This window comes from Sminthopsis crassicaudata, chromosome 5 (assembly GCF_048593235.1).
Source record: "Sminthopsis crassicaudata isolate SCR6 chromosome 5, ASM4859323v1, whole genome shotgun sequence".
In the NCBI taxonomy this organism is placed as follows: Eukaryota; Metazoa; Chordata; class Mammalia; order Dasyuromorphia; family Dasyuridae; genus Sminthopsis; species Sminthopsis crassicaudata.
The window spans coordinates 17,663,555-17,691,442 of NC_133621.1; the positions used below are offsets into that span (position 1 = coordinate 17,663,555).

The 27,888-nt window shown below is 50.3% G+C and overlaps 1 protein-coding gene across 4 annotated transcripts in view; it reads right to left on the bottom strand.

The window, feature by feature from the left end:
- Nucleotides 1–741: 741 nt before the first annotated feature.
- The window catches only part of NOD1 (nucleotide binding oligomerization domain containing 1), a 51,636-nt gene continuing 24,489 nt past the window's right edge, over nucleotides 742–27,888 (bottom strand). For 2 of the 4 annotated variants that reach the window (XM_074266806.1, XM_074266803.1), the window contains exons 2-12: nucleotides 25,872–26,176; nucleotides 20,571–20,745; nucleotides 16,330–18,148; nucleotides 15,051–15,134; nucleotides 13,332–13,415; nucleotides 11,963–12,046; nucleotides 10,216–10,299; nucleotides 9,525–9,608; nucleotides 9,058–9,141; nucleotides 6,645–6,728; nucleotides 742–1,913 (exon numbers count right to left, since the gene is read on the bottom strand). In XM_074266806.1, coding sequence (XP_074122907.1) covers nucleotides 1,844–1,913; nucleotides 6,645–6,728; nucleotides 9,058–9,141; nucleotides 9,525–9,608; nucleotides 10,216–10,299; nucleotides 11,963–12,046; nucleotides 13,332–13,415; nucleotides 15,051–15,134; nucleotides 16,330–18,148; nucleotides 20,571–20,745; nucleotides 25,872–26,072 — 2,853 coding nt within the window. In that variant the 5' untranslated portion in view covers nucleotides 26,073–26,176 and the 3' untranslated portion in view covers nucleotides 742–1,843. Of the gene's footprint in view, nucleotides 1,914–6,644; nucleotides 6,729–9,057; nucleotides 9,142–9,524; nucleotides 9,609–10,215; nucleotides 10,300–11,962; nucleotides 12,047–13,331; nucleotides 13,416–15,050; nucleotides 15,135–16,329; nucleotides 18,149–20,570; nucleotides 20,746–25,871; nucleotides 26,177–26,408; nucleotides 26,508–27,888 lie in introns of all 4 variants that reach the window. The other 2 variants (XM_074266804.1, XM_074266807.1) reach the window with 2 other exon arrangements.

Genomic DNA, 27,888 nt, shown 5'->3' on the forward strand with positions numbered 1-27,888 from the left:
ACAGGGGCCGCCCCCAGGCCAGGAAGGGAGGGAGGCCACAAAGCAGCGCTTCTCCCTCCGTCCGACCGGTGGGTGCTGAGTGATGGCACGAGCCTGGAAGTCTGGGGAGGGCCCAGGATTCTTCAGCAGGAAGTAAGCCCACACTCTGGGAGTCTCCTCCAAATCCAGAACCTGGAGACTAAGAACTGGGTTGTAAGAAACATGTTGGTTATTTTTCAACATAATTGGCTTCCTTTGGGACCCATGTCCTTTATGCATTTTAAAGCCAGGATTCTGAGAAGGTCCTGGGCTCCCACAAGCTGCTGAGCCCCGAGTCTAACTTTCCCATTAGCCCGTGGCCAACACTGCCGCCTCCCCTTGCCCTCGCGGGCCATCTCCTTTGCCGCCCTGTGCATTCTGGGTAATTCCTCTTAGCCGTTTGGGTTTGAGGTTGGGTCCCCCCAATCACCCGGCTAAAATGGAGAGCCGCCCACAATCCCGAGCCCAGTACGAATTGTCACGGGGGCTTGAGCTTTCTCCTCCTTCCAGCCTATGGGAGCTCTGAGGGCACTTATGGAGGCTTCAGCTCACAAGTCCTGGATTCGAGAGACCCAAAGCTTCTGCTCGCCCTCGAAGCACAAAGCACCGCTTCTAACAATTTCCAGGGGCCCTGAGTGTCTGGGGATCGGTCTCCCCGCCTGGGGAGTGGGTATAATAACACTCCTTAATTGTAGTACTGTGAAACGAGGACAACAGAGATGGTTTGATGAAGCACTCGTATTTATTGAGCACTTTGCCCCAGAAGCATGCCCGGTGACCCCGCCAGCATGGAGACCAGGAGTCAGGCTCAGCAACGTCTCCAGACCTGTCTCCTCATGTGTCTACTGAAGGGGCTGGACTAGATGGCACCAGGGCCAAGAGCACTTGTCTGCCTCGGTCTCCTCATCTGCAGAATGGGGATAATAACAGCACCAACCTCACAGGGGTGAGATAAAGATCAAATGGGATGATATTTGTAAAAAGGGCCTGGCTCAGAGGCAGTAGGTGCCACATAAGTGCTTATTCCTCCCCCCTGTGGAGTCCCTTCCACTCTCAATCTATGGTCCCATGCCATTGTGGTTCTCAGTTCCTTGATGTTGGTAGTGATTCGTTTCCACGATAATAATAATCACAATAATTTTTTAAAAGCATCACTTTAGGTTTTCAAGGCATTCTGTGTCTCATTTGATCCTCCCAACCACCCCGTGAGGGAAGTTCTAGCATTATTCCCATTTTACAGATGAGGAAACCTGCCAAGTTTCATTCAGCTAGTATCTGAAGCAGGATTTGAATTCAGGTCTTCCTGTCTCTAAGTCCCCCCATGCCCTGATCCACTGCACCGCTTAGCAGCCTTCGGGGTTCAGGGGAGGTTCAGGCACTGGTAGGAACCAAGCTTGGCCAGCTCTGAATTTTCTTGGAAACTTTTTTTCCTTCCATTACATAGAAAAATAAATTCTTTCCCTTATTGCTACTGAAGTGCTTAGTGTGTGCACAACACTGCTAATGGACATGTGCAGAAAATTAGGGCTCTGTACACGAGCCTCCGGTGACATATACATGATTCTAAAATGTCCAAAAAATGGATTCTGCTACAAGAAAAGCCCAGTCCGTCCCACGGTCCTTTATCGGAAAAGGCAAAATGGGCTTCTCTCAGTGGCATCATCTGCCTGGTTCCCCGGGGTCTGCACCATGGGGACCACCGATGTCCCGAAGCTCCGCCCGACTGCTGGCCCAGGCCCTCATCCCAAGCCCGGGAGGCTGCATCTCTGGCTCCGACGGCACATTTCTTTTCGGAACCGGAGGCAGTGCTGACAGACGCAGCTCCTCAAAAATGGAACCTCTTCTCATCTTGAAAAACTCTGACTTCCTCAGGCTTGATTGGATTCCCATTTAAGCTGTTGGGGAAGCAGAAGATGAAGGAAGTTAATTGGGGCACAGGGTGACTTAGGAGGGGAGGGGAGCTCCGGTGACTATTTTTCAAGGTGCCTGGACAGGATCTAAGTGGCTGAGACTCCCACCAAGTGACTCCCATCTGACAGCTCAACACTATTGAAATAAAGGGGTATTGTTGAGGACCACACTTAAGTGTGGAACACTGAAAAGCCTATAAAAAGGGAACTGCACCGTTAAGTGGCCACACAAGAAACTGGAAGCTGAATGGATGTCCATCAGTTGGAGAATGGTTGGGTAAATTATGGTGTATGAAGGTTATGGAATATTATTGTTCTGTAAGAAATGACCAGCAGGAGGAATACAGAGAGGCTTGGAGAGACTTACATCAACTGATGCTGAGTGAAGTGAGCAGAACCAAGAGATCATTGTACACTTCAACAAGATTATGTGAAGATCAATCTTTTTAAAAAAAATTTTATTATAACTTTTTATTGACAGAACATATGCATGGGTAATTTTTTATAACATTATTCCTTGCATTCACTTCTGTTCCGACTTTTCTCTTCTCTCCCTCCACCCCCTCCCTAGATGGCAGGCAATCCCACACATGTTAATTATATTATAGTACATCCTAGATGCAATATATGTGCGCAGAACCGAATTTCTTGTTGCACAGGAAGAAGGTAAAAATAACCTGGGAAGAAAAACAAAAATGCAAACAGTTTCCACTCATTTCCCAGCGTTCCTTCTCTGGGTGTAGCTGATTCTGTCCATCACTGACCAATTGGAACTGAGTTAGATCTTGTGAAGATCAGTCCTAATGGACATGGCTCTCTTTAACTATTAAGATGATTCAGGCCAGTTCCAATGATCTTGTGATGGAGAAAGCCGTCCACACCCACAGAGAGGCCTGTGGGAACTGAGTGTGGTTCACAACATAACATTGCAACTCTTTTTATTGTTGTTTTGCTTGCATTTTATTTTCTTTCTCTTTTTTTTTTCCTGATTAGATTTTCCTTGTGCAGTAAGATAACTGGATAAATATATATATACTAGATTTAACATGTACTTCTATTTGTTTAACAAATATTGGACTACTTGCCATCTAGGGGAGGGGGTGGATAAAGGGGGGCGATTGGAACACAGGGTTTTGCAAGGGTTAATGTTGAAGAATTATCCATGCACATGTTTTGAAAAATAAAAAGCTTTAATTAAAAAAAAAAAGGTGGGGGGGTGACTTTGGAGAACCAAGTCATTTTCTTAAAGGTGCAGTTGCTTTGAGCCTTTTTACAGGCTTTTCTGGGTTCCACACTTTTACGTGTGGTCCTCAACAAGGTGTGCTTTATGAACAACGAGCCGGGACTCCCCGAGCTCTTTTGTACTAGGTTTGTACCTCTAAGCCTTTCCATAGTCTCAACATAAGCAGTTGTTGTAAGCGGGGGATTCTGGCTGCTACTTGTCCCTAGAAGGGAACTTGAGGGCCATCCGATCCAATCTGTACCGGGGCATCTTTCCCCCTCTATTGTTTATTTAGTTATTTCAATTGTGTCTGATTCTTTGTGACCCCATTTGGAGTTTTCTTGGCAAAGATTCTAGAGTGGTTTGCCATTTCCTTTTCTACTCGTTTCACAAATGAGGAAACTGAGGCAAGGGTCTGAAACTGGATTTGAACCCATCTTCCTGCCTCCAGAGCAGATGATCCGTGCACTACGGCACCACCTAGCGGCCCCAGGAGTTCTCTCTCAAGTGCCACCCTTCAGTCCAAGACCTCCCCACCCCTTTAAGTACAAGCTCAATCCACTTTTCCGAGCTTCCTTAGGCAGTTTTTCTTCTAACAAGCCTAAATCAATCCCGTGGAAATGTCTAGTTATTGACCTCCTCCTTCCCTGGCGCTGATGAGGACCCGCTTCTGAGGTTCAAGGGTCTGGGAAGAGATTTCAGGGGGCCGGTGCATTTGGGAAGGGGAAATGACCTTGTTAATTTCATTGAGCATCTTCCTCCACCCTGAACGTGAGCAGCAAACTTGGTTCTGGGAAGAGTCCAGAGCTTCAGCTGCCTGCCTCCATTGGGGGGAGCAGGGAGGATCAGGGGCGCGGGACACAAGGAAGGACAAGAACCCTGCTTCAAGCTTAAGCAGAACGAGTCAAAGCCCCGGGCCATCAAATATCCCAAGACAGCCACCATGTCCCCAGATCAGGACATCTCCAGGCTCCACATCCCTTCTTTACCATTCCAGTTAAAGCTTTTCTCCACCTGGACTCTTCTTTTCATACATTACTCCTGCTCTCACACTCTCCAGACAGACGCTTTATTGGCTGTTCTTCTATGTGGTGTCTCCCACCTCCAGGTCTTTTCTCTGGCAGTTCTTCCTGCCTAGAATGCCGTTTCTTATTCTCCACTGTGACTTCTTTTGGATTCCGCCCAAATGTCACTTCCTGCAGGTCTTTTCCTTCCCTTTTATCTCCTATATAATCACCCATGAGTCTGTCTCCCACCAGAACAGAGGCCTCTTGAGGGCAGAGCCGTGTTTGCTGCTAATTCGCACCACCAGCCTTGGCAGAGTACTTGGCGCAGTCAGTGCATAGCGACGCATCAGCCTGTTAGCGATGGCTCTCCCCTCCCCTGGCTGCTCTTTCCCACCATTCTTCAGATCATTTGATGCCTTTCCTAAATTGTGGAACCCCACACCCCAGCCCCTGAATGGGGCCTGTCTGACACAGCCCCAAGGTATGGTCTGGCTTCCTGGCTGATCTGTCTGACCAGCAAGAGGGAGTGGGCAGTCAGGCTGGGAATTAGAAGGAAAGGGCGTGTGTTCTTTTTTCCCTTTTAAAACAAACAAAACCTCTGCTAACTTACACCCACCCACCGTTCAGACCGAAGGGGTGGGTGCTACTTTGCAGCTGCTAATACTACAAGGTCCTTGACCGGCTTTAGGGGGTGGAAGCTCAGCCAGGATTATCTGTGTGTTCCCTGAACTGGAGCCTGCCTCCCCGGCCACTGACCGAGCAGTCAACAATCTGGCCCTTTGGCCCCCCCTGAGACAGCCTCCTGCACCCTGAAGTGTAAGGTTCTGGCTAGCTTTCTGGAGGTCCAGAATTCCCGCCCTCTACAGCCCAGAACAAGGGCGTGAGGACCTGAACTGACAGTCAAGACCAGACTTTCAGCATTACCAAGCGCTCCTCTGATCCTCCCAGTTCTCAGGGGACCCTCCTGCATTCCGAAGGGTAGCTTCATGCCTGAGTTGTTGCAGAAATTTGTGTGACAAGGACTGTTTGTGCACATGAGGAAACTTAACCAGCCCCTCTCCTGCTCAAGCTGCCCCTTCCCTATTGCCGAGGAGTTTAGTTCTTTAGGAACTATCTATTCTGCTCCCAGTGTTTTCAATCTAAGTGCTTCCCATGTCTATAGCAGACTGACCTAGGGTAGGACACTTAGGGCTTTGCCTCAGAGCACTGAAATGTAGAGGGTGTATATCTTCAAGAATAACCCAAAACAAATTACTTTAGTGCATAATTAGTAAGGATCATTATTTGAATCTAACAAATGGCCTCATTTCCTACTTTATGACTGTACCCTAAAAAAACCAAAAACCTTCCATGTTCCTCCCTTCCCTATTCACCCATAACCTCCCCCTTTCCAAGAATGTTTTTAAAAGTTGTTTTGAGGATAAATGTTGGGCTTTTTGGTCTGAGGATAAAAATTGAAAAGTATTCTTAGTGGAAAAGTTGGAAAGCCAAATGACCCCAGCTGGGACTAAGCTGTAATTGAATACGGATAAAAAATTCTGAGCAGGTGAGCTCTCATTCTCTTATCTAGCAGCGGGGGAGACTGCTGTGGGCTGCCAGGTAGGGGAGCTCTACTCCTAGCTGGCCGCTATGTGCCTGTGAACACATGGAGCGGCTGCTGCATTTTATTTCCTCTCTGCCAATCTTAGCAAAGTTAAGTTTTCTGAGTTACATCCAGGGAACACTAAGCCCGAGACATTCCCCAAAGCCATCTGAAGTCTCCTTAACAAAGAATTCTGGCGGCACTGCAGCCCTGGGTTGGGCTGGAGATGTTTTGTATCCCCTTTAAATTAGATCGAGTGGGTGAAAAAGTCTGAGTTTTGGGGGATTCTTTCCTTGTTTTACCTTTCTAATAAATAATCCTTTGTCAAAGCTAATGGATATCAGCTGGTCCACTGATAGCGTGTGGAAGCATCCTAGATGGGGACTCATGAGCAGTAGGGTTGGAGAGTCCCAGCTGTTAGTTACCCAGTGGTAGAAGCCCTAGTCATCACCCTCTGTCACAGAGCTCCCTGTGACAATGAATAAAGCGAGTCCAGCTGGGATGCGACAAAATCAACGGATGCCGCCATGGCGTCTGAGGGCCTGGGCTACACTTCTGTTACCGTGGTTACCCGTTTCCCTGCAGAGGGAAATCTGTGTCGTCATTTACTCTACTGGACCAAACGGGTCCTTACAGCTGGCTTTTTTGGTGCTATTGTAGCCATGGTGCCCTAGGTGGACATGGGAGGGGCTGAAAGGGTCAGAGGTCAACCCTTATGTAGAATCATTAATTCCATTAACACAAGAGGAGCAAACCATTAGGTGATCTGGGAAAGTCAAAACGTATCTGGAAATCTGGAATCCAAGGAATTGGGAGGAGGAGGAGAACGCAGTCCCAGAGAGGGGATTCATCTTGTGCAAGGGAAGTGTTTCCATCCCCGCCCACAAGGCAGGGAAGGGCCTTACCAAATATCGAGGATGGTGGAGTTCTTCTGGAGAGCATCTGCCAGGCAAGAGACCCCCTTGGCCGTGATCTGGTTCTGAATGAGCCTGAAAAAAGAAGGGGCCACATGTTAAACACCTCTCCTGGTGGTATGAGGGCTGAAGGGCAGTGGACACGGTCAGCACCCAGGGACACGAGCAATTTTCATGGCCAAAATGCACTTTTCCCAGAGCTGCTTCTAGTCTCAAAGACCCGTCCCAGGGCTGCTATACTTACTCACTTTGCTGTATGGGGAAGGAGCATGGGTGGGTTTCAAGTGTTAGGTGAGGTTAAGCCGTGACCAAGGGGACTCATGGTACATTCTGCCTCAGAGTCCCCCCTGTACTGGACGTGTGCCAGTAGAAGCCAAAGGACCCGCAGCGGCTATCCTGCCAGGACCCGTGAAGACTTTCAGATCGAAAGTTTCTTAAAGTTAAAGGTAGAGATTTTAGAATGGTTTCTAGAGGGGCAGATGGGGTCCACTGTTGAGACAAAGACGGTCCCAACTTGTCCCATGTGTGACACTGGGCAAGTCTAGGCCTCCTTCCCCCTCTGTAAACGAGGGGCGGCTCTGTTCGGCCTCTAACTTAAACTTTAGAAAACTTTCAAGTTACAATAGCACTGCCTAGCCTCAGTTTCCCCATCTGAAAAATGGGGGGATTGGACCAGATGGACAGCCTCTGAGGTTTCTTCCATAGATTCACATCTGACCCTTTCTACATTCTGAGAGAGGAGTCAGCTTTCATCTGTCAGGATCTGAAAGTCTTCTTTAGTAAAGACTCGGAGTCGGACAGGAAATGTGCCTGGAGCTTGTGCCGGGTGCATTACCGCTCGCTTGGGGTCCCGAGTCTTTCCCAGAACCCGCGTGACTTGACACAAGACAGACAGCTCTGCACCATGAAGACTCATGACATAAAACATTCATGGCCTGGTAGGAATTATTTTGGACATGTCCCGCCCGGGGCCCATGCAGAAATCACTTTGTCCTCCAGGAAGGAAGGAAGGGGCCAAAGGCGACTGGGGTCAGGACGTGGCCCAGAGGAACGCGCGTTTCTGAAAGCCTCGCCCCCTACAAGTTCCCTCCCCTCCCCCACACACTCTTCTGGCTTGGAGCAAGGGGCCAACAGGAGCAGGGAGGAGAGGCCGGCTGGTGTTTTATTTGGCTTATAGCTCACATTCCCAACAGGCAACTGCTTTGGAAAACCGGGTGGGGGCTGAGGTGGAGGTGGGGGAGAGGCTGGGCCTGCCCCATCTCTATCACTGGCTTTGGATCGGGGACCATCTGCTCTAGGGGTCCTTAATAAAGGCTTTTTACTCAATAGGAAAATGACTTGACCAAGGCCTCATTGTTAGAAACCCAGCTCTCTTCATTAGAAACACCAGTCTCTGAATTTTTGGTGGGTGCTTTTTCTGTCATAAAATGGCGGTGACAACCATTGGTGAGCTTGGATTTGTTCACCTTGGCCCAGGAAGGAAGGTCAGTGCCAGGACCAAAGTTACCAGTGGCAAACTGGGGCCCTTGGACAAGGCCAAGAGATCCATCCTTGAAAGTGGACACCTGCCACCATTAGCCCCACTGCCTCCACTTTGTCCCCCTTCCTCCACCCTTTATGCCGTTTCTCTTAAAGAATAAGGTGGGGAAATGGAGGAAAGAAGGGTGTCTCCTAGGGGAGGAGCCCCTCCTTCTGCCCTCTGACCCCGGCCTGATTTCTAGCTCAGTCAGCCCTGGCAGAGATCATCAGACTGTCATGGACTTAATCAGTCAACCATTTGTAAAGGACCCACTATGTGCTGGGGATGCTGAGATTACAAAGACAAAAGCAAAACATTTGCTAGTCTCAAGGAGCTCATATTCTAAGAAGGGCAACAATTTGCACATATGTATGGTAAATCCCCACAAGCTACAGAGCAGACAAGACAGTCGAGGTTTTAGAGGTCACCTTGTCCAGCCTCCTCGTTGGGCAGGGGCAGGAATGGAGCGGGGGCAGGGTGAGGAACTTGTCCAACGTCACCAGGCCCCAAGTGTCAGGCTGTAAAACCCCCTGGCCCTACTCTTCTCCCCTAAATGGCACTGGTGCACTTGTGTCACATAATATTCAGCCCAGGGCAGGTGCACACACACACACACACACACACACACACACACACACACACACACCCCTCCATCCCACAGATGTAAAAATGATGGAGAGCAAAGTTGCCAGCCACAGCCCAGACCAGACTTAAAACTTAATTGGGCGATGTTTAACAAAACAACAAAACAAATACTGCAGGACAAAGCTCCTGGTCACGTGAGGCTTTCCAAGTCAGCGTGTGGCTGCGGTATAGTCCCCCCTGTTCCTGTAGGAGCTAGCCGTCCCTGGTCTAAAGAAGCAGGGCTATGGAAGATAAAATTACCACAAATCCCTCAGCGTCTGATTGACTTCCAGCATCTCTGCCAAGCTCTCGGCTACTTCATCATCAAGGTTATTTTTGGTCAACCTGGACAGACAGGATGTGGTTAGCTTATCCTGGGAGGCAAAGGAAAAGCTCAGTGGACTTGAGTATGTCTCCCCACCCTCCCAGAGGCCTTCCTGCTTCCCGCAGTCATTAGCCCTTCCCCTCTGGTGTTGTATTTATTTGTATGGTCCAATACCAGGGAGCAGGTGCTATTTTATCCCCATTTCACAGATGATAAAATGGAGGCTGAGGGATGAACACTAACTGCCCAGGATCACACAGCTGTTAAACGCCCAAGGCAGAGTTTGAACCCAGGGCTTCCCGACTTCCGGCCCCACACACTCTCCATAGCACCAACTGAAAGCTCGCTGGCTGAGGCACCCGCCCTTTGGGATTTCCCAGGACCAGGCCCCCGCGCCCCTTACCAGAAGATCTTCACCGAGCTGTTTTGCTGGAGCGCTTTCGCGAGGCTTTTTCCTCCTTCCGTGGAGATGCCGTTGAAGGCAAGACTGGGGAGGGAACCACAAGGGATGTTTCCCTGGGGCCGCCAGCCACTGTCCCTGGGCAGTGACCAGGGAGCCACCCTTGGGTACCTTCCCAGTCAGGGCGGCTGAATCTCCTGGCCTAGGGGAGAAGCCTCCCTCTGAGCTCGGCTAATGGCCCGTGTCCAGAGCCCAGGACGCAGCCAGGGAAACCTTCAGCAAAGTACTCCAGAGCCCTCAAAGCGCACTCTCCTAAGGTCTTTTGGACCATCTTGTGGCCACGTGCCAACGGCAGGCCAGGGGAAATGCTTTGGTGGGCTCCCGGGACAAGGCCGCCGGGCTCAGGTCCCATCTCCTTAGGTTTGTGTAACAGGAAGGCCCAGGACCCAAAGGCAGGACTAGGAAGGAACTGGGATGGAGAAGGGGGACAGATGTGAAGGGAGAAGAGGCGGGCAGCTCACCCACCCCCAGCATTCAGAGAATGAGAAATGAGAGAAGGGAGAAGGGGGGAACCCTGACACAAGCCATCTCTCTTCCCCTGCAAAGGAGGAAGGAAGCAGGATGGGCCAGGAGTGGGGGCTGCCCCCGCTTCCCAAGAACAAGTTACCCACAGGTACCAAGGGCTCCTGGTTACCTCAAGTTGCACAAGCTGGGGTGATTCCTCAGTGCCTCCGCAAAAGCCTTGGCCCCTTCATCCCCTATCTTATTGCCCCACATCCTGCAGAGAAAACAAAGGGAGTTCAGTATCCCCCAGCTCACCACAGCCATTCCCTCCGGTCCCTCGGAGCCCCAGAGCCTTAGCAGACTTGCCTAAGAGCTGAGAGGGCCCCGAGAGGCAGTGTGGCCCAATGGAGAAACCCCCAGCTTTGTTGCCTGTGCATTCTGGACCTGCTCCGAGACAAGCTGAGGGACGCTGGGGAAGTTACCTGCTCACAGAGCAAGCGTGTGAAAGGACCTGGGCTTGAGACAGCGGACCAGAGACCCCAAGCCGTCTCACTCCGCCAGCACAAAGAAAGCCAGAGACTGGAAACTCAGGGGGTGGAGAGAGAGGCTTCCAACGTGTCCCAGAGGCCTGTGGGTTGGGCAGGAGGGATGGGGAGACCAGGCTGCCCGGCCCGCCTTCAGGGGTCACTGCAGGAAGAATAACGGGCACAAATAAAACCCCCCAGTGGAGAGCCGAGGACCTAGGAGTCCAGGAGGAAGCGGAAGAGAGAACACGCTTGTCTGGAGGAGGTTTCAGGAGGTCTTCCTGGGGGGGGAGGTGGAGCCCGAGCTGGGTCTCAGACACCGGGGAAGGGGGGAGACTTCTAACAGGAAGTTACAGGGGCTGGGTGGCACGTGGGTGGGGGGCTAGATTTAGAGAAGGACCTGAATTCAAATCCAGCCCCAGATATTTATTATCTGCCTGCCTCTAGGCAAGTCACCGAGGTGGTGGGTGAGGGCAGGTTAAGAAAACAGTGTAAAGCACTTTGAACGTTCCATAAATGCTGAAGATCACTGTGAGTTAGAGAAGGGATAGGAGCTCACGGGAGGGCCCGGGGCTGGATCTAGAGCCTCAGGAGCTCTGGGAACAGAGGAAGAGGTGAACCCATGAGGAGTGAAGTCACATGGCCGGAAACCAGTGCCCCAGCTCCATTCCAGGTGGTAATAACTGGGACAGACCGGGGCGAGGGAGACAGGGTCACAGGTGCCGTCTCCACGAGCCCGAAAGGCTGGGACATTAATGCTCAGACAGCTCATCAGACACAGAGGGGAGAGTCACAGGGTCACAGGTGCCAACCCCACAAGATGGCACGAGCACGAAAAGGCTGGGATGTTAATGCTCTGACAACTCATTAGGCACAGAGGCGAGGGTGACAGGGTCACAGGTGCCATCCCCACAAGATGGCACAAGCATGAAAAGGCCGGGACCTTAGTGCTCTGACAGCTAATCAGAAACAGGAGTAAAAGTCACAGGATTGCAAGTGCCAACCTTACAAGATGGCACGAGCATGAAAAGGCTGGGACATTAGTGCTCTAATAGCTCATCAGACACAGAGGTGAAAGTCATAGGATCACAGGTGCCAACCCCACAAGATGGCACGAGCACAAAAGGCTGGGATGTTAATGCTCTGACAACTCATCAGACACAGAGGCAAGGGTGACAGGGTCACAGGTGCCAACCCCACAAGTCAAAAAGGCTGGGACATTAATGCTCTGATAGCTCATCAACTGATCCACACGTATTAAGTGCCTACCACAGGTAACTTCTGGGGACACCAGAAAGGCCCTCCAAGAGCTCCCCTCTCCTGGAGCGCCCAGGACGGCTCAGGGGGCAGCCTATGTCCCAGAGGGCCGCTCACCTCTCATCCAAGGGCCTGGGCTGAGAAGGCTCCACTCACCCAACGTCCACAATTGACTTGCTCTTCTTAATGGCCAAAGCCAGGCACTTTCCTCCTTCACTCGTTATGTAGTTTGAGCCCAGTCTGTGGAGAAAGTTACGGGTGTCATGATGGGAAACAAGCAATGACCAGAAGTGTCGCGGCCCCGACCGGCCCTACTGTTCTGGTCATCGGGGGATCGGCTGACCAATCAGAAAGCAGCTGGGGCACTAGGGCAACGAGAACCCCCAACGGATCTCTTCCTCTTCCTCGCGGCATTTCTAGAACGCCGGCCTGTGCCAGGATAGGTCTGTCCCATAGGTGCCTCGTAATTACGATAGTGCTGTGGCATAACAGCTCACACCGATGTGTTCTCACTAGTGCTGGGAGCTGTGCTAAAGCACTTTACAAATAATGTATCATTCAGGGCAGCACCCCTGAAGTCAGGAGGACCTGAGTTCAAATCTGGCCTCAGACACTTAGCACTTCCTGGCTGTGTGACCCTGGGCAAGTCACTTAATCCCAACTGCCTCAGCAAATAAATAAATATCATTTGATCCTCACAACAATGCTGGGGGGTGGGTGCAATTAGTATCCTCATTCTATAGAGGAAACTGAGGCAGACCAAGCTTAGACTTGCCCAAGATCACACTGCTGGTGAAGGTCCGAGGCTGGATTTGAACTCGGCAGCCCAGAGCTCTATCCTCTGCATACATCATAGAATCTCAGAATCAGCAGGGACGTGGATTCCAGGGAATCTGACTTGTATCTAAACAGCTGTCTCCCTGACAACATCCCTGAGCACTGACCATCCAGCCTTCCTCTGGAGAGACTACAGTGACAGAGCACTGAACCTGGAGAGCCAGAGGAGCTGCTGCCCCGTCCGGTTCTCCTGCCTGCTGGCTCTCAGAGAAGCCCCGGCCTCTCCTCAGGCTTGTTTCTTTATCTGTAAATCGAATGAGGAAGGGGGGGGGGCAGGCAATCACACTAGATGAGCTTAGGGGCCAGGGCCAGGGCCCAGGCCTTCCTGAGGCTGAGGCTGACTTTCCACCACCCTGGAGGCCTCCTCCTTCATTCCGAGTTTTAATGTGGCTTCATAAAGCTAAGGGAAGGAAGAAAATGGATCCCATCCCTCCTCACCATCTCTTCCCTCCTCCCCTTTCTGTTCTCCCCTCCTCCTCTTTCCATCATTTCTCCTCTCTCCTTCCCCCTCCCAATCTCTTCTCTCCTCTCCCTCCTGGTTCCTGTCTCCCTCTTCCTCCTCCCTTTCCCATCATTCCTTCCATTCCCTCCCCTTTCTTCTCCCCATCTCATCCTCTCTCCCTCCCTCCTTCTCCCCCCTTCTCTCTCCCTCCCTCCTTCTCCCCTACCCCAAAGCAGTTTAACTCACTTCAAGTGCGTGAGGTTTGTGCACTCCTCCACAATCTTAGCAACGTATTTGGCTCCAATGTTGGTAATCTGGTTGTTGTATAACCTTGGAGAGAAATCAGTTTCAGGCAAAACTTATGATGTCTTGGTGTGGGCTGGGGGATTTAATGAGTTGAAAAAAAAAAAAAAAAGCTGTAGGGGGCAGCTAGGTGGATAGAACGTCAGCCCTGAAGTCAGGAGGAGGTGAGTTCAAATTTGGCCTCAGACACTCAACACTCAGACCTTGGGCAAGTCACTTAACTCCAACTGCCTCAAGAAAAAAAAAAGAAAGAAAGAAAAGAAAAAAGAAAAAAGAAAAAAAGCTGTAGACCTAAAGTTTGCAGATTCAAATTCTGGCTTCATCACTTACTATAAGTATAATACTACTACCTGGAATTTTGTGATGCTTTAACACTTCAAAGCACTCTGTAAATATTTTATTCCACTTTACTCCTTCCTCAAAACAATCCCAGAAGGTTGGTGCTATTATGATCCTGTTTCACAGATGAGTAAACTGAGGCAAATGTGCCTGGGCTCACACAGTATCTGAGGCCAAATTTGAACTCAGGTCTTCTAGTTTAGTGCTCAACCCCTGCTCAACCTTAGTGGTAACATAGTTCCCCTCATATTCCCCATCTGTAAAATGAGAGAGTTAGACTGAATGACTTCTGAGATTTCTTTCAACTTGAAATCAAGATCATTTTAAGTAACTCTTGGTCTCTTTTGTTTCTACCTATTCAATATCCCTCTCCTCACCCCCTTCCCAGAGAACTATTTGTTAAAATGAAGATTTTAAAAGAGAAAAATCAGTGAAATTGATTAAAGCATCAGCACAATCTTCCAAAACATCCAATGTTCCCCACCCATGGACTGTCCCGCACACTCACTGTTCCACAAAGGAATACGGGGAGATGTCTTTTCATAGGTTTTTAGGGCAAATTTGTTAGGTTCTCTTCTTTTGAAAGAATGTGGGTCCCTTAACATGGGGTGACAAGGCCAGAAAAGAGATCCCAAAGGCCAGAAGGAAATTAAAACCAATCCAGAAATTGTCCCTACTGTTAACTGTGTCCCCTTCCTCTGACAGATACAGCTAGAGAAACCCCTCTATAACTAGCAAGGGATCAAGGCCTAGATCACCTAGGGAATAAGTGTAAGAGAAAAGATTTGAACGTTGCCTCGACCCCAAAGCTGTGCTTTTTTCACTACAGAACCCTGAGGTGTGACTACAAAACTGACCCCCTCCCCAACTTAGGCAAGACACTTTTGGACAACCATCACACAGTCCTCCTCAGGGATAGTCCTAATTTGGGGAGTCTCTTAGCAAGGTCTTCCAGCCCCCCACATGTCAGCAGGGTCACCAGAGTCAGTCTTGTCCCCTCCAGATGCCCATCACACATCATCATCCCCTACACTGGGCCATTATGCTCCTTAATGGTAGATCAGTGCCTTGGAGCTTCAAGTAAGATTGTAGGGCTTTTAGAGAAGCTTAGACTGCCAGACATCAAAGATACCTTGGAAGTCATCTGGCTGCCTCCCCCATTTCACAGACTAAGAAAACCAAGGTCTTGAAGAAGAGAAGTGACTTATCCAGGGTCACAGCAGACTCAAAACTAGAAGACTGGGCTCACTTCCCCCCAGGGCGTTGACCCCCAAAATGGAGGCTTCACACTGACTGTCCCCATCCATACTCCAAAATACATACCCCAAGAAGGTCAAAATGTTGTATTTTGTTAGCTCTTCATACAGCACCTTGACGCCACAGTCGGTGATCTGATTCACACTGAGTCTGAAAGGAAACAGGAAATCCACACAATGGAGAACACAGTCTGGCTATTTCTCACCAGCCTGGGTCCCTGCCCGGTGGTTCTGCCCAGAGGGACGAGCCTGATGGTTCTCTCGGGCACTGAGAGGTACAGCCTTGCTGGCTGTCACAGACCCTCAAATATTGAGCTACTCACTAACTCAAGGGGCAAGGGACAGGAAGGAGCACTTATTAAGTACCCACTAAGTGCCAGGCACCATGCCAAGGACTTTTAAGAAACATTATCTTTCTTGATCCTCACCACAACCTTGTGAAGTGGGTGCTGTTATTATTCCCATTTTATAGATGAGTAACTTGAAGAATGATTTATCCAGGTAAATGTCTGAGGCAGGATCTGAATTCAGGTCTTGCTGGCTCTATGGTGCCGCCTAGATGCCCACAGAACCTCTTATTTTTCCAAGATTTGCCCATTCTATAAGGAATGGATGGAGAAATGCAGACAAGGCTGGACTTAGAGCCAGGAAAACCTGGGTTCAAACATGATCCCCCCTGCTGCAGAGAGGAAGTCACCGCAAGTGCAGCTGGTCAGCCAGCATTTATTAAGCACCTGCTGTATACCAGGCAGAGTGCTAAGCGCAGGGGATATAAAGAAAGGCAAAGCGGTCTCTGCTCACAAAGAGATCTCAGTCTAATGGGGAAATGATGTGCAAACAACTACATATCAATAAGATACAGATAAGAAAAATCAGAAAGAATCAAAAGAGAGATGGGCACCTTCCCAGGGGACTTTAGCCATTCAGCTCTGGAGCTCTCCCCTGGGGAGTACTCGGCTATTGGCTCTTCTTCTGAATCTACTCTGGCCACCATGTTGCTGGCTCCCCTCCCACCTTTGACTTCTCTCTGTCCAGCTCTGAAACATTAATGACACCTGCCACTCCTCCCAGAAGGCACCTGTCAATCAACTCTGCTCCCACTCCTGTCACTCACTCTGGGACTGCTCAGGGCCAAACAATAATTAAAAAAAAGTATTAATTTAAAATTGATATTAAAATTAATAATTATATATAAAATTATAATTAATATCTAAATTAATGTTAATTTAAAATTTTTAAAAAGTGTTTGCTGACTGAGTAAAGAAGCGAGCAGTGGCTGGAGGCCCTGGGCACCCAGAGGCAGGAAGCAGCCTGGGCCTCTGCAGCCCCTGGGCGGCGGCTCTCACCTGATGACCGTGAGGCGGCCGAAGCAGGGCCGCAGCTCCTTCACGCCGTAGTCGTTGAGGTTGTTGTTGTCCAGATCGAGCGCCAGCTGCTTGCGGAAGTGGTGCAGGACGAAGGCGAGCGCCGAGCAGTCGGCCGAGCAGGCGTTGCAGTAGGTGAGCTTGATGTAGTTGGCGCAGATGCCCCTGGCGGCCAGGCGGCCCACCCTCTGGCTCTGCGTCTCGAAGATGCAGCGCAGCATCCAGATGAAGGTGGGCATGGCCTGCACCTGGCTGAACTCGCCCGTGTGGGTGCGGGGCAGGCTCTTCAGGTAGGAGCGCAGGCTGGCGAACAGGTGCCTCCAGAGGGCCTTGCGCTTCCGGCGCAGCGCCACGGCGGGCACCAGGTGCCGCAGCAGCCGCTGCTTGGCCTTGGACAGCAGCCCGCACAGGAAGAGGTTGGTGAACTGGACGTGGTCGTTGTTCCGGAAGGGGTCCCCTTTGTCGGGGTTGCTCCCCCCGAGGCAGCCCAGGCCCAACAAGGGGAGCGCGAGGGCGGCCGTCCGGCCCCTGGGCGTCCACTCCCCGAAGAACTTCAGCAGCTCCTTGGTGCTCACCTTGTCGTCGGCCACGAGGAAGAGAGCGGTGAAGAAGGACTGCAGGGTGATGTGCAGGAACTCGTGGGCGGGCTGGTCCCCGAGGGGCCCCTGCTCGGGCGCGGCCCGGACGAAGCCCAGCTGGAGGTCCCCCTCCTGCACGTCGGCCGCCTCCACCTCCTCCTGGCTGAAGACGAAGAGGTTCTTCAGCATGCCCCAGTAGGCGAGGCGGCCCAGGGCGCGCAGCGTCTCCCGGCCGGCGCGCAGCGTCTCGGCCTGGCTCCGCGTGTTGCGCTGCACGAGGCTGGTGGGCAGCGCCCGGTTCAGGTGGGCCTCGGTCATGAGCAGGAAGATGTCCGTGAGCGTGAGCGTGAGGCCGGGCAGGGGCTGGCCGCCCTCGTGGGCGCCGTGGAAGTGGCGGAAGCACCTGAAGATGATCCAGCAGAACAAGGGCACGGAGCACAGCGTGCACAGGTGGGGGCTGGCGTCCAGCTGGTTCAGCACTCGCACCTGCAGCGCCCGGTCCGGGAAGAACTTGCAGGTGTAGGCCCGCAGGTGGCTGGGCGAGAAGCCCCGCAGCTGCACCTTCTTGCGGACGAAGGCGCGGGGGACCTCGACGCCCGTGCGGGCCGTCAGCACCTTCCCCGCGCCCGGGAGCAGCTTGCCCCGGAGCAGGCCGGCCAGCAGCGCCAGGGGGTGGGCGGCCTGCAGCGGGGAGGCCGCGTCCGGCACGCGGCTCAGGTCGAAGTCCGAGTGCAGCTCGTCGAAACCGTCGAAGGTAAAGAGGACGGAGCGCGGGAAGCGCAGCAGGAAGGCGAACACGGCGTCGGGCTCGAGCTCCGGGCAGCAGCTGTGCGCGAAGAGCAGCTCCCGCAGCGTGAGCGCCGCGCCGGCCGGGAAGCAGCTGAACGTGCGGCAGCGGAAGGGGAACAAGAACTTGGCCCCCGCCGCCAGCTCCTCGCGCGCCCACAGGCTCTGCAGCTTCTGCAGCAGCACCGACTTGCCCACGCCCGCGTCGCCGAACACGAAGACCGTCTCGCCCTCCGGATTGATGACCCCCGTGGAGTCGTCCAGCAGGGAGCCCAGGCCGCCCACGCCGCCCAGGCTCTCGTTGCCGAAGTCCACCAGCTCCATGAGGTTCTCGGTGTACGCGTCCGCCAGCAGCATCTCCTCCTTCTGGCTGTAGCACGTGAGGAACTTGGAGTCCCGGGCCCACTCGGAGCGCAGCTTCTGCGTGTACCTGCTCACTGCGGGGGAGGGGGGGACGGAGGATGGAGAGAGAAGGAGGGGGGAGAGAGAGAGGGGGAGGGAGAGAGAGGGAGACAGAGACACACAGAAAAGAGGGGGGGAACGGAGGATGGAGGTACAGAGAGGGGGGGAGGGAGAGAGAGGGAGACAGAGAGACACACAGAAAAGAGGGGGGGAACGGAGGATGGAGGTACAGAGAGGGGGGAGGGAGAGAGAGGGGGGAGGGAGAGAGAGGGAGACAGAGACACACAGAAAAGAGGGGGGGAACGGAGGATGGAGGTACAGAGAGGGGGGGAGGGAGAGAGAGGGAGACAGAGAGACACACAGAAAAGAGGGGGGGAACGGAGGATGGAGGTACAGAGAGGGGGGAGGGAGAGAGAGGGGGGAGGGAGAGAGAGGGAGACAGAGACACACAGAAAAGAGGGGGGGAACGGAGGATGGAGGTACAGAGAGGGGGGGAGGGAGAGAGAGGGAGACAGAGAGACACACAGAAAAGAGGGGGGGAACGGAGGATGGAGGTACAGAGAGGGGGGGAGGGAGAGAGAGGGGGGAGGGAGAGAGAGGGAGACAGAGACACACAGAAAAGAGGGGGGGAACGGAGGATGGAGGTACAGAGAGGGGGGGAGGGAGAGAGAGGGAGACAGAGAGACACACAGAAAAGAGGGGGGGAACGGAGGATGGAGGTACAGAGAGGGGGGGAGGGAGAGAAGGGGGGAGGGAGAGAGAGGGAGACAGACAGACACACAGAGAGAAAAAGGAAAGAGAGGAGAGACACACAGAAGAGACAAAAAGGAAGGAGAGAGGAGAGACAAGAGAGTCAAAGAGAAAGGAAAGAAAGACAGACAGAGACAGAGAGAGAAGAAAAGGGAGGAGGAAAAGGAGGAGAGGAAGGGAGCGTGGCAGAGAACAGGAGAGGGAGACAGAGGAAGAAAGATGAGAGCAAATTTATTTCCAAGAAGGAGAAGCCTGGCTTCATATACTTTGTGCAGAGAAGGGGCAGGAGCACCCTACTGTGATTGAGAAGAAATTACCAGAACTTTTCACTATAACGTGCTTTTTTATTTAAAAAAAAAAAAAAAAAAAAAGTATTTCATTAATCTTCACAGCCGACTGTCTCTATCCTCTTGCCTTACCCAGAGAGCATCCCTAGTCAAATCAAGTCCAGTTAATAGGCAGTTATTAAGTACCTATTGTGTGCCAGGTGCTAAGGTCCGGGGGATACAAAGAAAGGCCAGAGATGGCTCCCGCTCTCCAGCAATTTCCATTCTAGCGAACAAGAAAGCACGCAAACGTTCCCGCAGGAACAAGCTTGATACACGGGATCAATTGGAGGTAGTTTTTGAGGAAAGGCTCCAGGATCAAGGGGGATTTGGACTGGGACTCGAGGCCGAGGGGGGCACGAGGGAGAACAGCAGGGAAAGTGTTGGGAGATGAAATGTCCTGTGGGGGGGAAGCTGATGGCTCTGGAACCCAGAGTATGTGGACTTTTTAAGAAAGAGCTTTAAGAGCCGGATGGGAGATTTTGTATTGGATCCCAGCGGTGAGAAGGAGCTACGGAATTTACTGGAAGTGGGGTGACGGTGTCAGACCTGCTTTGACAAGATCACCTTGGCAACCGAGTGGCCCATGAGGGGGGGGGCAGACCCTCCGGAGGCTACTGCAGTGGTCCAGGCGTGGGGTGATGTGGGCACCGGGCAGCAGGGTTGGGAGGAAAGGGGGCATATTTGAGAGAGGATATAAAGGTGCCAACAAGACTTGAGAGCAGACTGGATACGTGGGGCGAGGCTTCTTGGTCACAAAGAATGAGAGAGCAGTTGGCAAAGCTGACCAGCTGGGCCGGGAGAAGCTGGCTCTTCATCCTCCTTTCTGCCGGTCCCACGGGGCTGGAAGGCTCTTCCACGAGCAAATCCCCCACCCCCTTTTCCAGGAAGTCTTTGCTGACGGCCCCTGCTGCTAGCAGCCTCCCTCCCAAGCAACGCCAGGTTCATTTAATTTACATTTCTGTGGGTATGTACACAATTATATAAGTTTATATTATATGCATTATAATATAGTGTTATTATATAATAACACCAATTATTATATTATATATAATAATACATATATATAATATTACAAGTTATTATATTATATATAATATTACATATTATATAAGGAGGACACATAATAGGTGCTTGGTGCCTGAGGGCGCCTCACCTGGATCCTGTGTTCCTTATGAGCAGGAATTATTTACTGTATTTGTGAGCTGAGCTCTAACAGAGCTTACTAAATGCTCATTGATTGACTGAAAAGGAAAACAATGAGTGCTTCCTACAAAAGATGAGAGGGGATGGCCCGGAATCAGGAACGCTGCGGGAACTCCCAGAGTTCCTGGCAAATCAATACCCGGTGACTCGGTGTGGCAGCCACTCCCTGGCTTACCAGGATCAGTGTTCACGACTGTTCTGCCCCTCACGAGCTCAGAGGACGAGAAGCGAATCTCCTCCAGCCAGGGCTGCAGATCGACGAACGCGTCCGGGATTTGCTGCAGCACATAGATGAGATACTCGCACACTTCCTCCCCTTTGCTCTGAACCAGGTCCAGCATCTTACGGACCTAGGGGTGGTGACAAACAGGCAGGGCATCAGCCCACCCCTCCCCCCCAGTTCTCTTGGTGCTTGGGTACTTAGAAGGGATCCATGGTGATGGCCCAGTGAAGCTGTTGCCTGCATCGGCTTGTCGGAATTGGGAGTGCCCAAGAACTAAGCTGGAGGACCTCCGGAGGTGCCACCTCCTGAGAACTTTCTCTTTCCCCAGGAGCTCTGCTCTTGCCCTAAGAGTACGAATGAATGGGATGTTCTAAGATCTTCTCAGAAAGGTCAGGAAACTGTTAACCCTCTGGGACCAACCCCTGAGGCACAGCGCTGGCGGAGCATCACGGGAGAAATGACTGACTCAGAGCTGGTCAGTTTAGCAATAACACAGTGCATCCCTCCCCTCCAGGGATAACACCTGCACCAGCTTAAGGGAGACAAAGAACAAGACCACTGGGGCTATGGGTAACTCCCTGGACTATCTGATCCATGGGAAATTTTCTACAAAAGAGCCATGTGTCTTCACTTCCCCAAAACAACTTGTTGCTGTTGAAGTATTTTTACTTTTTAAAAACTGCATCAAAATGCTCAGAGCTCACCAGAACCTCAGTGACCCCTGAGTCAAATCCACATCAGACTGAGAATGAACATCTCTGACAAATTTTAGGATGGTCTTTAGGGTCCCAGTGGGGAGTGCCCTCTGGCCCCCAGATAGTGAGAAACTCTTCACAATTCTCCACCGATAAGTGAAGGATTCTAGGAAGAGAAATGTGTTTGTCTCCAATTTTTTAACACAAAATTTTATTGAGGTTTTTTTTTTTTTTTTTAGACCTTGTCTAAAGGTCTCACTGTATCCCTCTCTGTTCTACAGAATCATCCTTTATAACAAAGATTGTGTGTATGTGTGCGTGTATGTATGTATACACACACACACATTATATATACACACATACACATATATATTTGGCTGAGGCACTTGGGGTTAAGTGACTTGCCCAGGGTCACACAGCTAGGAAGTGTTCAGTGTCTGAGACCGGATTTGAACTTCAGGGCTGCTGAAAGATTGTTTTAAAAAGAAAAAGAGGTTTGCTCTGATTTTTCTCTCTTGACATGATTCATACAGAAAAATGTAAAAAGTGAATGTATATGTGTAGCCAAAAAAATGTTTTACGGGTAACTGAGGAAAAAAAAAATTAAATGAAAAACAAAAGAAAAAGGAAAAGAGGAAGAAGAGGGGGGAAAAGCCCCAGTAATTGATCAATACATGGAAAAAAGATGAGATACTCGAGGTGATACTCCAGTGCTTGGACTCACCACCCCTGTAGAGGGGTATGTCCCCTCCCCCATTCCCATCCTGCCCCCTTGTGTGTAGACAGTTTAGGATGCAGACAGTTGTGTGGCCTACACCTGACGGGCTTGCTCAGGTTCATCCCTTCCTTGCCCAGCAGCCGCCCAGCTCCCCTTGGCCAGGACTGAATGTTTGTCTTTGGCTCATTTTCCCACAAAAAGGCGGGAAGGGGAGGAGTAGCAAGGCAGGGATTAGTATTGTGATAGGGAGCTCCCCCAGGCAAAGCTCTGAGCCTGCAGAAGCACAGCCGAGCGCTGGGGAGGCGGCTTGTGGCCAGGAGGCCGGGGAGCAGAGGGGGCAGCCTTGGGCAGCCCCAGCGCGCCTCCCCAGGACTTGGTACCTCAGAGATGCACAGGGGGCTTTACTTGGAGGTCCTGCCCTACGATTCTGGGGCTTCAACATGAATAAAAACAGTACTTTGTGGCTCCAGGACTCCCCGCAGATACAGCAGCCCTGGCTACTCACTTGTGAAAGTGAAAACCCCCACTTGCTAATAAGCGGCAGTGAAAGTGGGAAGTGGCCCCCGGAGCCCGGCCTAGCGGCTGGGTCCCTGCTGGACTTTGCGGGGAATATTGATTATAGAACCATTTATCCCGAGGGGAAGGAGCTGGAAGCCACCTAATCTAAAAATGGGCCCGGAGGGCAGGGATTTACCCAAATTTACACACACGCACTCAGAGACAAAGACACCCACAGACACACTCATACACACACAGACTCGCACAGACTCACATTTATACACACACAGACACACTCATACACACACAGACTCGCACAGACTCACATTTATACACACACACATGCACACACTCAGAGACAAATACACACACACACTCATAAACACAGACTCAAACACACAGACACACAGACTCACATACACACACACATGCACACACTCAGAGACAGAAACACACAGACTCACATTTATACACACACACATGCATGCACTCAGAGACAGACACACATAGACACACTCATACACACACAGACTCGCACAGACTCACATTTATACACACACACATGCACACACTCAGAGACAAATACACACACACACTCATAAACACAGACTCAAACACACAGACACACAGACTCACATACACACACACATGCACACACTCAGAGACAGAAACACACAGACTCACATTTATACACACACACATGCATGCACTCAGAGACAGACACACATAGACACACTCATACACACACAGACTCGCATTTATACACACACACATGCATGCACTCAGAGACAGAAACACACAGACACACTCATACACACAGACTCACACAGACTCACATTTATACACACACACATGCACACACTCAGAGACAAAGACACACACAGACACTCATACACACACAGACTCGCACAGACTCACATTTATACACACACATGCACACACTCAGAGACAGAAACACACAGACACACTCATACACACACAGACTCACATTTATACACACACAGACACACTCATACACACACAGACTCACACAGACTCACATTTATACACACACAGACACACTCATACACACAGACTCACACAGACTCACATTTATACACACACACATGCACACACTCAGAGACAAAGACACACACAGACACTCATACACACACAGACTCGCACAGACTCACATTTATACACACACATGCACACACTCAGAGACAGAAACACACAGACACACTCATACACACACAGACTCACATTTATACACACACAGACACACTCATACACACACAGACTCACACAGACTCACATTTATACACACACAGACACACTCATACACACACAGACTCGCACAGACTCACATTTATACACACACACATGCACACACTCAGAGACAGAAACACACAGACACACTCATACACACACAGACTCACATTTATACACACACAGACACACTCATACACACACAGACTCGCACAGACTCACATTTATACACACACACATGCACACACTCAGAGACAGAAACACACAGACACACTCATACACACACAGACTCACACAGACTCACATTTATACACACACACATGCACACACTCAGAGACAGAAACACACAGACACACTCATACACACAGACTCACACAGACTCACATTTATACACCCACAGACACACTCATACACACACAGACTCGCACAGACTCACATTTATACACACACACATGCACACACTCAGAGACAAATACACACACAGACACACTCATAAACACAGACTCAAACACACAGACACACAGACTCACATACACACACACATGCACACACTCAGAGACAGAAACACACAGACACACTCATACACACACAGACTCACATTTATACACACACAGACACACTCATACACACACAGACTCGCACAGACTCACATTTATACACACACACATGCACACACTCAGAGACAGAAACACACAGACACACTCATACACACAGACTCACATTTATACACACACACATGCACACACTCAGAGACAGAAACACACAGACACATACACACACAGACTCACACAGACTCATATTTATACACACACACATGCACACACTCAGAGACAGAAACACACAGACACATACACACACAGACTCACACAGACTCACATTTATACACACACACATGCACACACTCAGAGACAGAAACACACAGACACACTCATACACACACAGACTCACATTTATACACACACAGACACACTCATACACACACAGACTCGCACAGACTCACATTTATACACACACACATGCACACACTCAGAGACAGAAACACACAGACACACTCATACACACAGACTCACATTTATACACACACACATGCACACACTCAGAGACAGAAACACACAGACACATACACACACAGACTCACACAGACTCATATTTATACACACACACATGCACACACTCAGAGACAGAAACACACAGACACATACACACACAGACTCACACAGACTCATATTTATACACACACACATGCACACACTCAGAGACAGAAACACACAGACACATACACACACAGACTCACACAGACTCACATTTATACACACACACATGCACACACTCAGAGACAGAAACACACAGACACACTCATACACACACAGACTCACATTTATACACACACAGACACACTCATACACACACAGACTCGCACAGACTCACATTTATACACACACACATGCACACACTCAGAGACAGAAACACACAGACACACTCATACACACAGACTCACATTTATACACACACACATGCACACACTCAGAGACAGAAACACACAGACACATACACACACAGACTCACACAGACTCATATTTATACACACACACATGCACACACTCAGAGACAGAAACACACAGACACATACACACACAGACTCACACAGACTCACATTTATACACACACACATGCACACACTCAGAGACAGAAACACACAGACACATACACACACAGACTCACACAGACTCACATTTATACACACACACATGCACACACTCAGAGACAAAGACACACAGACACTCATACACACACAGACTCACATACACACACACAGACACACTCACACACAAACAGACTCACATTTATACACACACACACAGACTCACATACACTCACACTCACACACACAAAGCATCATTAATCCCAAATTTCCGACTCCGGAGCCAAGGTTCCTTCTCCGGCATTTCCAAAGTGTCTAATAAGAAAACCAGCCAGAGCCCTCCTGCTCTGAGTCGATGGGGGGGGGGGGGGGGGAGCTTGCCCTCTTGGCTGTTCCATCCAGTTCCCAGGGGTCTCTGGGCTGGAGGAGGGCTCTCCCATGAAACCGCGCACCTTGTCGGGCAGAGTGGGGCAGGCGCCCACGATCTCGGCGTCTTCCCCGGAGAAGTACTCGTTGACCAGCAGGTTGTCGAGGAGACACTGGACGTTGTGCAGGTGCGTGACCAGGCGCTCTCGCTCCACCCGCAGCAGCCGGATGCACGAGCGGGCGTCCCCGGGCGCTGCCCTCGCCTCAGGGAGGGCCTGGCCGTCCATGGCTAAGGGACCTTCCCCAGTTTCACCTCTGGCCGCATCTGCCTCTCAGGTCTTTTGGCAAGCAGACCCTTCATGCCTGTGGCTTCCCCTTCCTCACCAAAGGCCTAGAAGAATAAAGGCCGTAAGCTGTCAGTAAAACCAAGCAACCACCGCGCCCGTTTTCTTCTGCTGAACCCAAATTAGAAAAGAGAATAAGCATTTATTAAGCACCTACTATGTTCCAGGCACAGCCTTGACAGACAGTACCTTACTCAATCCTCATTACAACTCTGGTAGCTGGGTGCTATTCTAGCTCCATTTTACAGTTTGAGAAAACAGGTGGATTAAATCCCTTGCCTGGGGTCACACAGCTAGTGTGTACGGGGCAGGATCGGCACTCAAGGCTCTCTCCTCCAAGCGAGCACTCTTCCCATGTTCTGCCTCCCATAGTCCTCTCTGGGAAAAGGAGAGGCACTGGTTAGGTTATGAGTAAGGATTTTGCTTGAGAGACACAATTAGCTCGACTTTGTTTTCAAAAGGTAAAATCCTACAAAGGATGCGTATTCATTTAACAGTTTTGCCTGCTCGGACTCCAAAAAATCACTTCAAACTGGGCAGTTTCATTTTATAAGCAGGGAGTGAAATGAGCAGAACCAGAAGATCACTGTACACTTCAACAACAATACTGTATGAAGATATATTCTGATGGAAGTGGAATCTTCAACATAAAGAAGATCCAGCTCACTTCCAGCTGATCAATGATGGACAGAGACAACTACACCCAGAGAAGGAACACTGGGAAGTAAATGTAAACTGTTTGTACTATTGTCTGTCTACCCAGGTTACCTTGACCTTCAGAATCCAATTCTTACTGTGCAACAAGAAATTTGGATTTACACACATATATTGTATCTAGGTTATACTGTAACACATTTAACATGTATGGGACTGCCTGTCATCTAAGGGAGGGATAGAAGGAGGGAGGGGAAAATTTGGAAAAATGAATACAATACAAAATGAAAAAAAATTACTCATGCATATATACTGTCAAAAATTATAATTATAAAGTTAATAAGAAAAATTTTCTAAGCAGGAGTGGGAAGAGTTCATGAGGAACAACAAGAGGAAACCAAGCAAAAATAGGAGCCCCCCCAGCATCCTTCTTTTTTGGATCCTCATTGATTTTAGTCACTTCTGGTTTACTAAGAAGCTATAAATTCAGGAGAAAGAAGCCCCCCAGCATTCTTCTTTTTTGGATCTTTATTGATTTTAGTTAATTTTGATTTAGTAAGAAGTTATAAATTTCAGGAAATAGAAGCCCTTCGGCATCCCTTCTTTTTTGCATCCTTCTTGATTTTAGTCACTTCTGGTTTAGTAAGAAGTTATGAATATAAGGATTTGTGCTTGGAGAACACACATGGGGACCTGGGGGTTCCATAGTTGTGTCTTGTTCACTAATGAAGGTCAGTTCTCCCCTTCCTTCTGTGCTGCTGTAGACTCATGCCATGGGGCCTCTGAAAATGCTGCCCTCTGATCCCCAGGCTGGCCCTTTAATGGATAATCAATCAAACAATCCATGATGGGTCAGGTACTAGGCAAGGCTCTGGACAGATAGAAGGAGGCAAAAGAGTCCCTACCCTCGAGGAGCTTACATTCATATAGATACACACAGTCAAGACTAGTGTCCAGAGAACCGAGGCTCACTTTCCTACAGTGATGGGGCTCTTAGGGAGGAGGGTTTTAATAACAGCAGCCAGTCCATAGGCAGTGTGGTGCACGGACTGAGTTCTGAACCATGAATCCAGAAGTCCCGGCTTCGAATCCTGCCTGGCACACT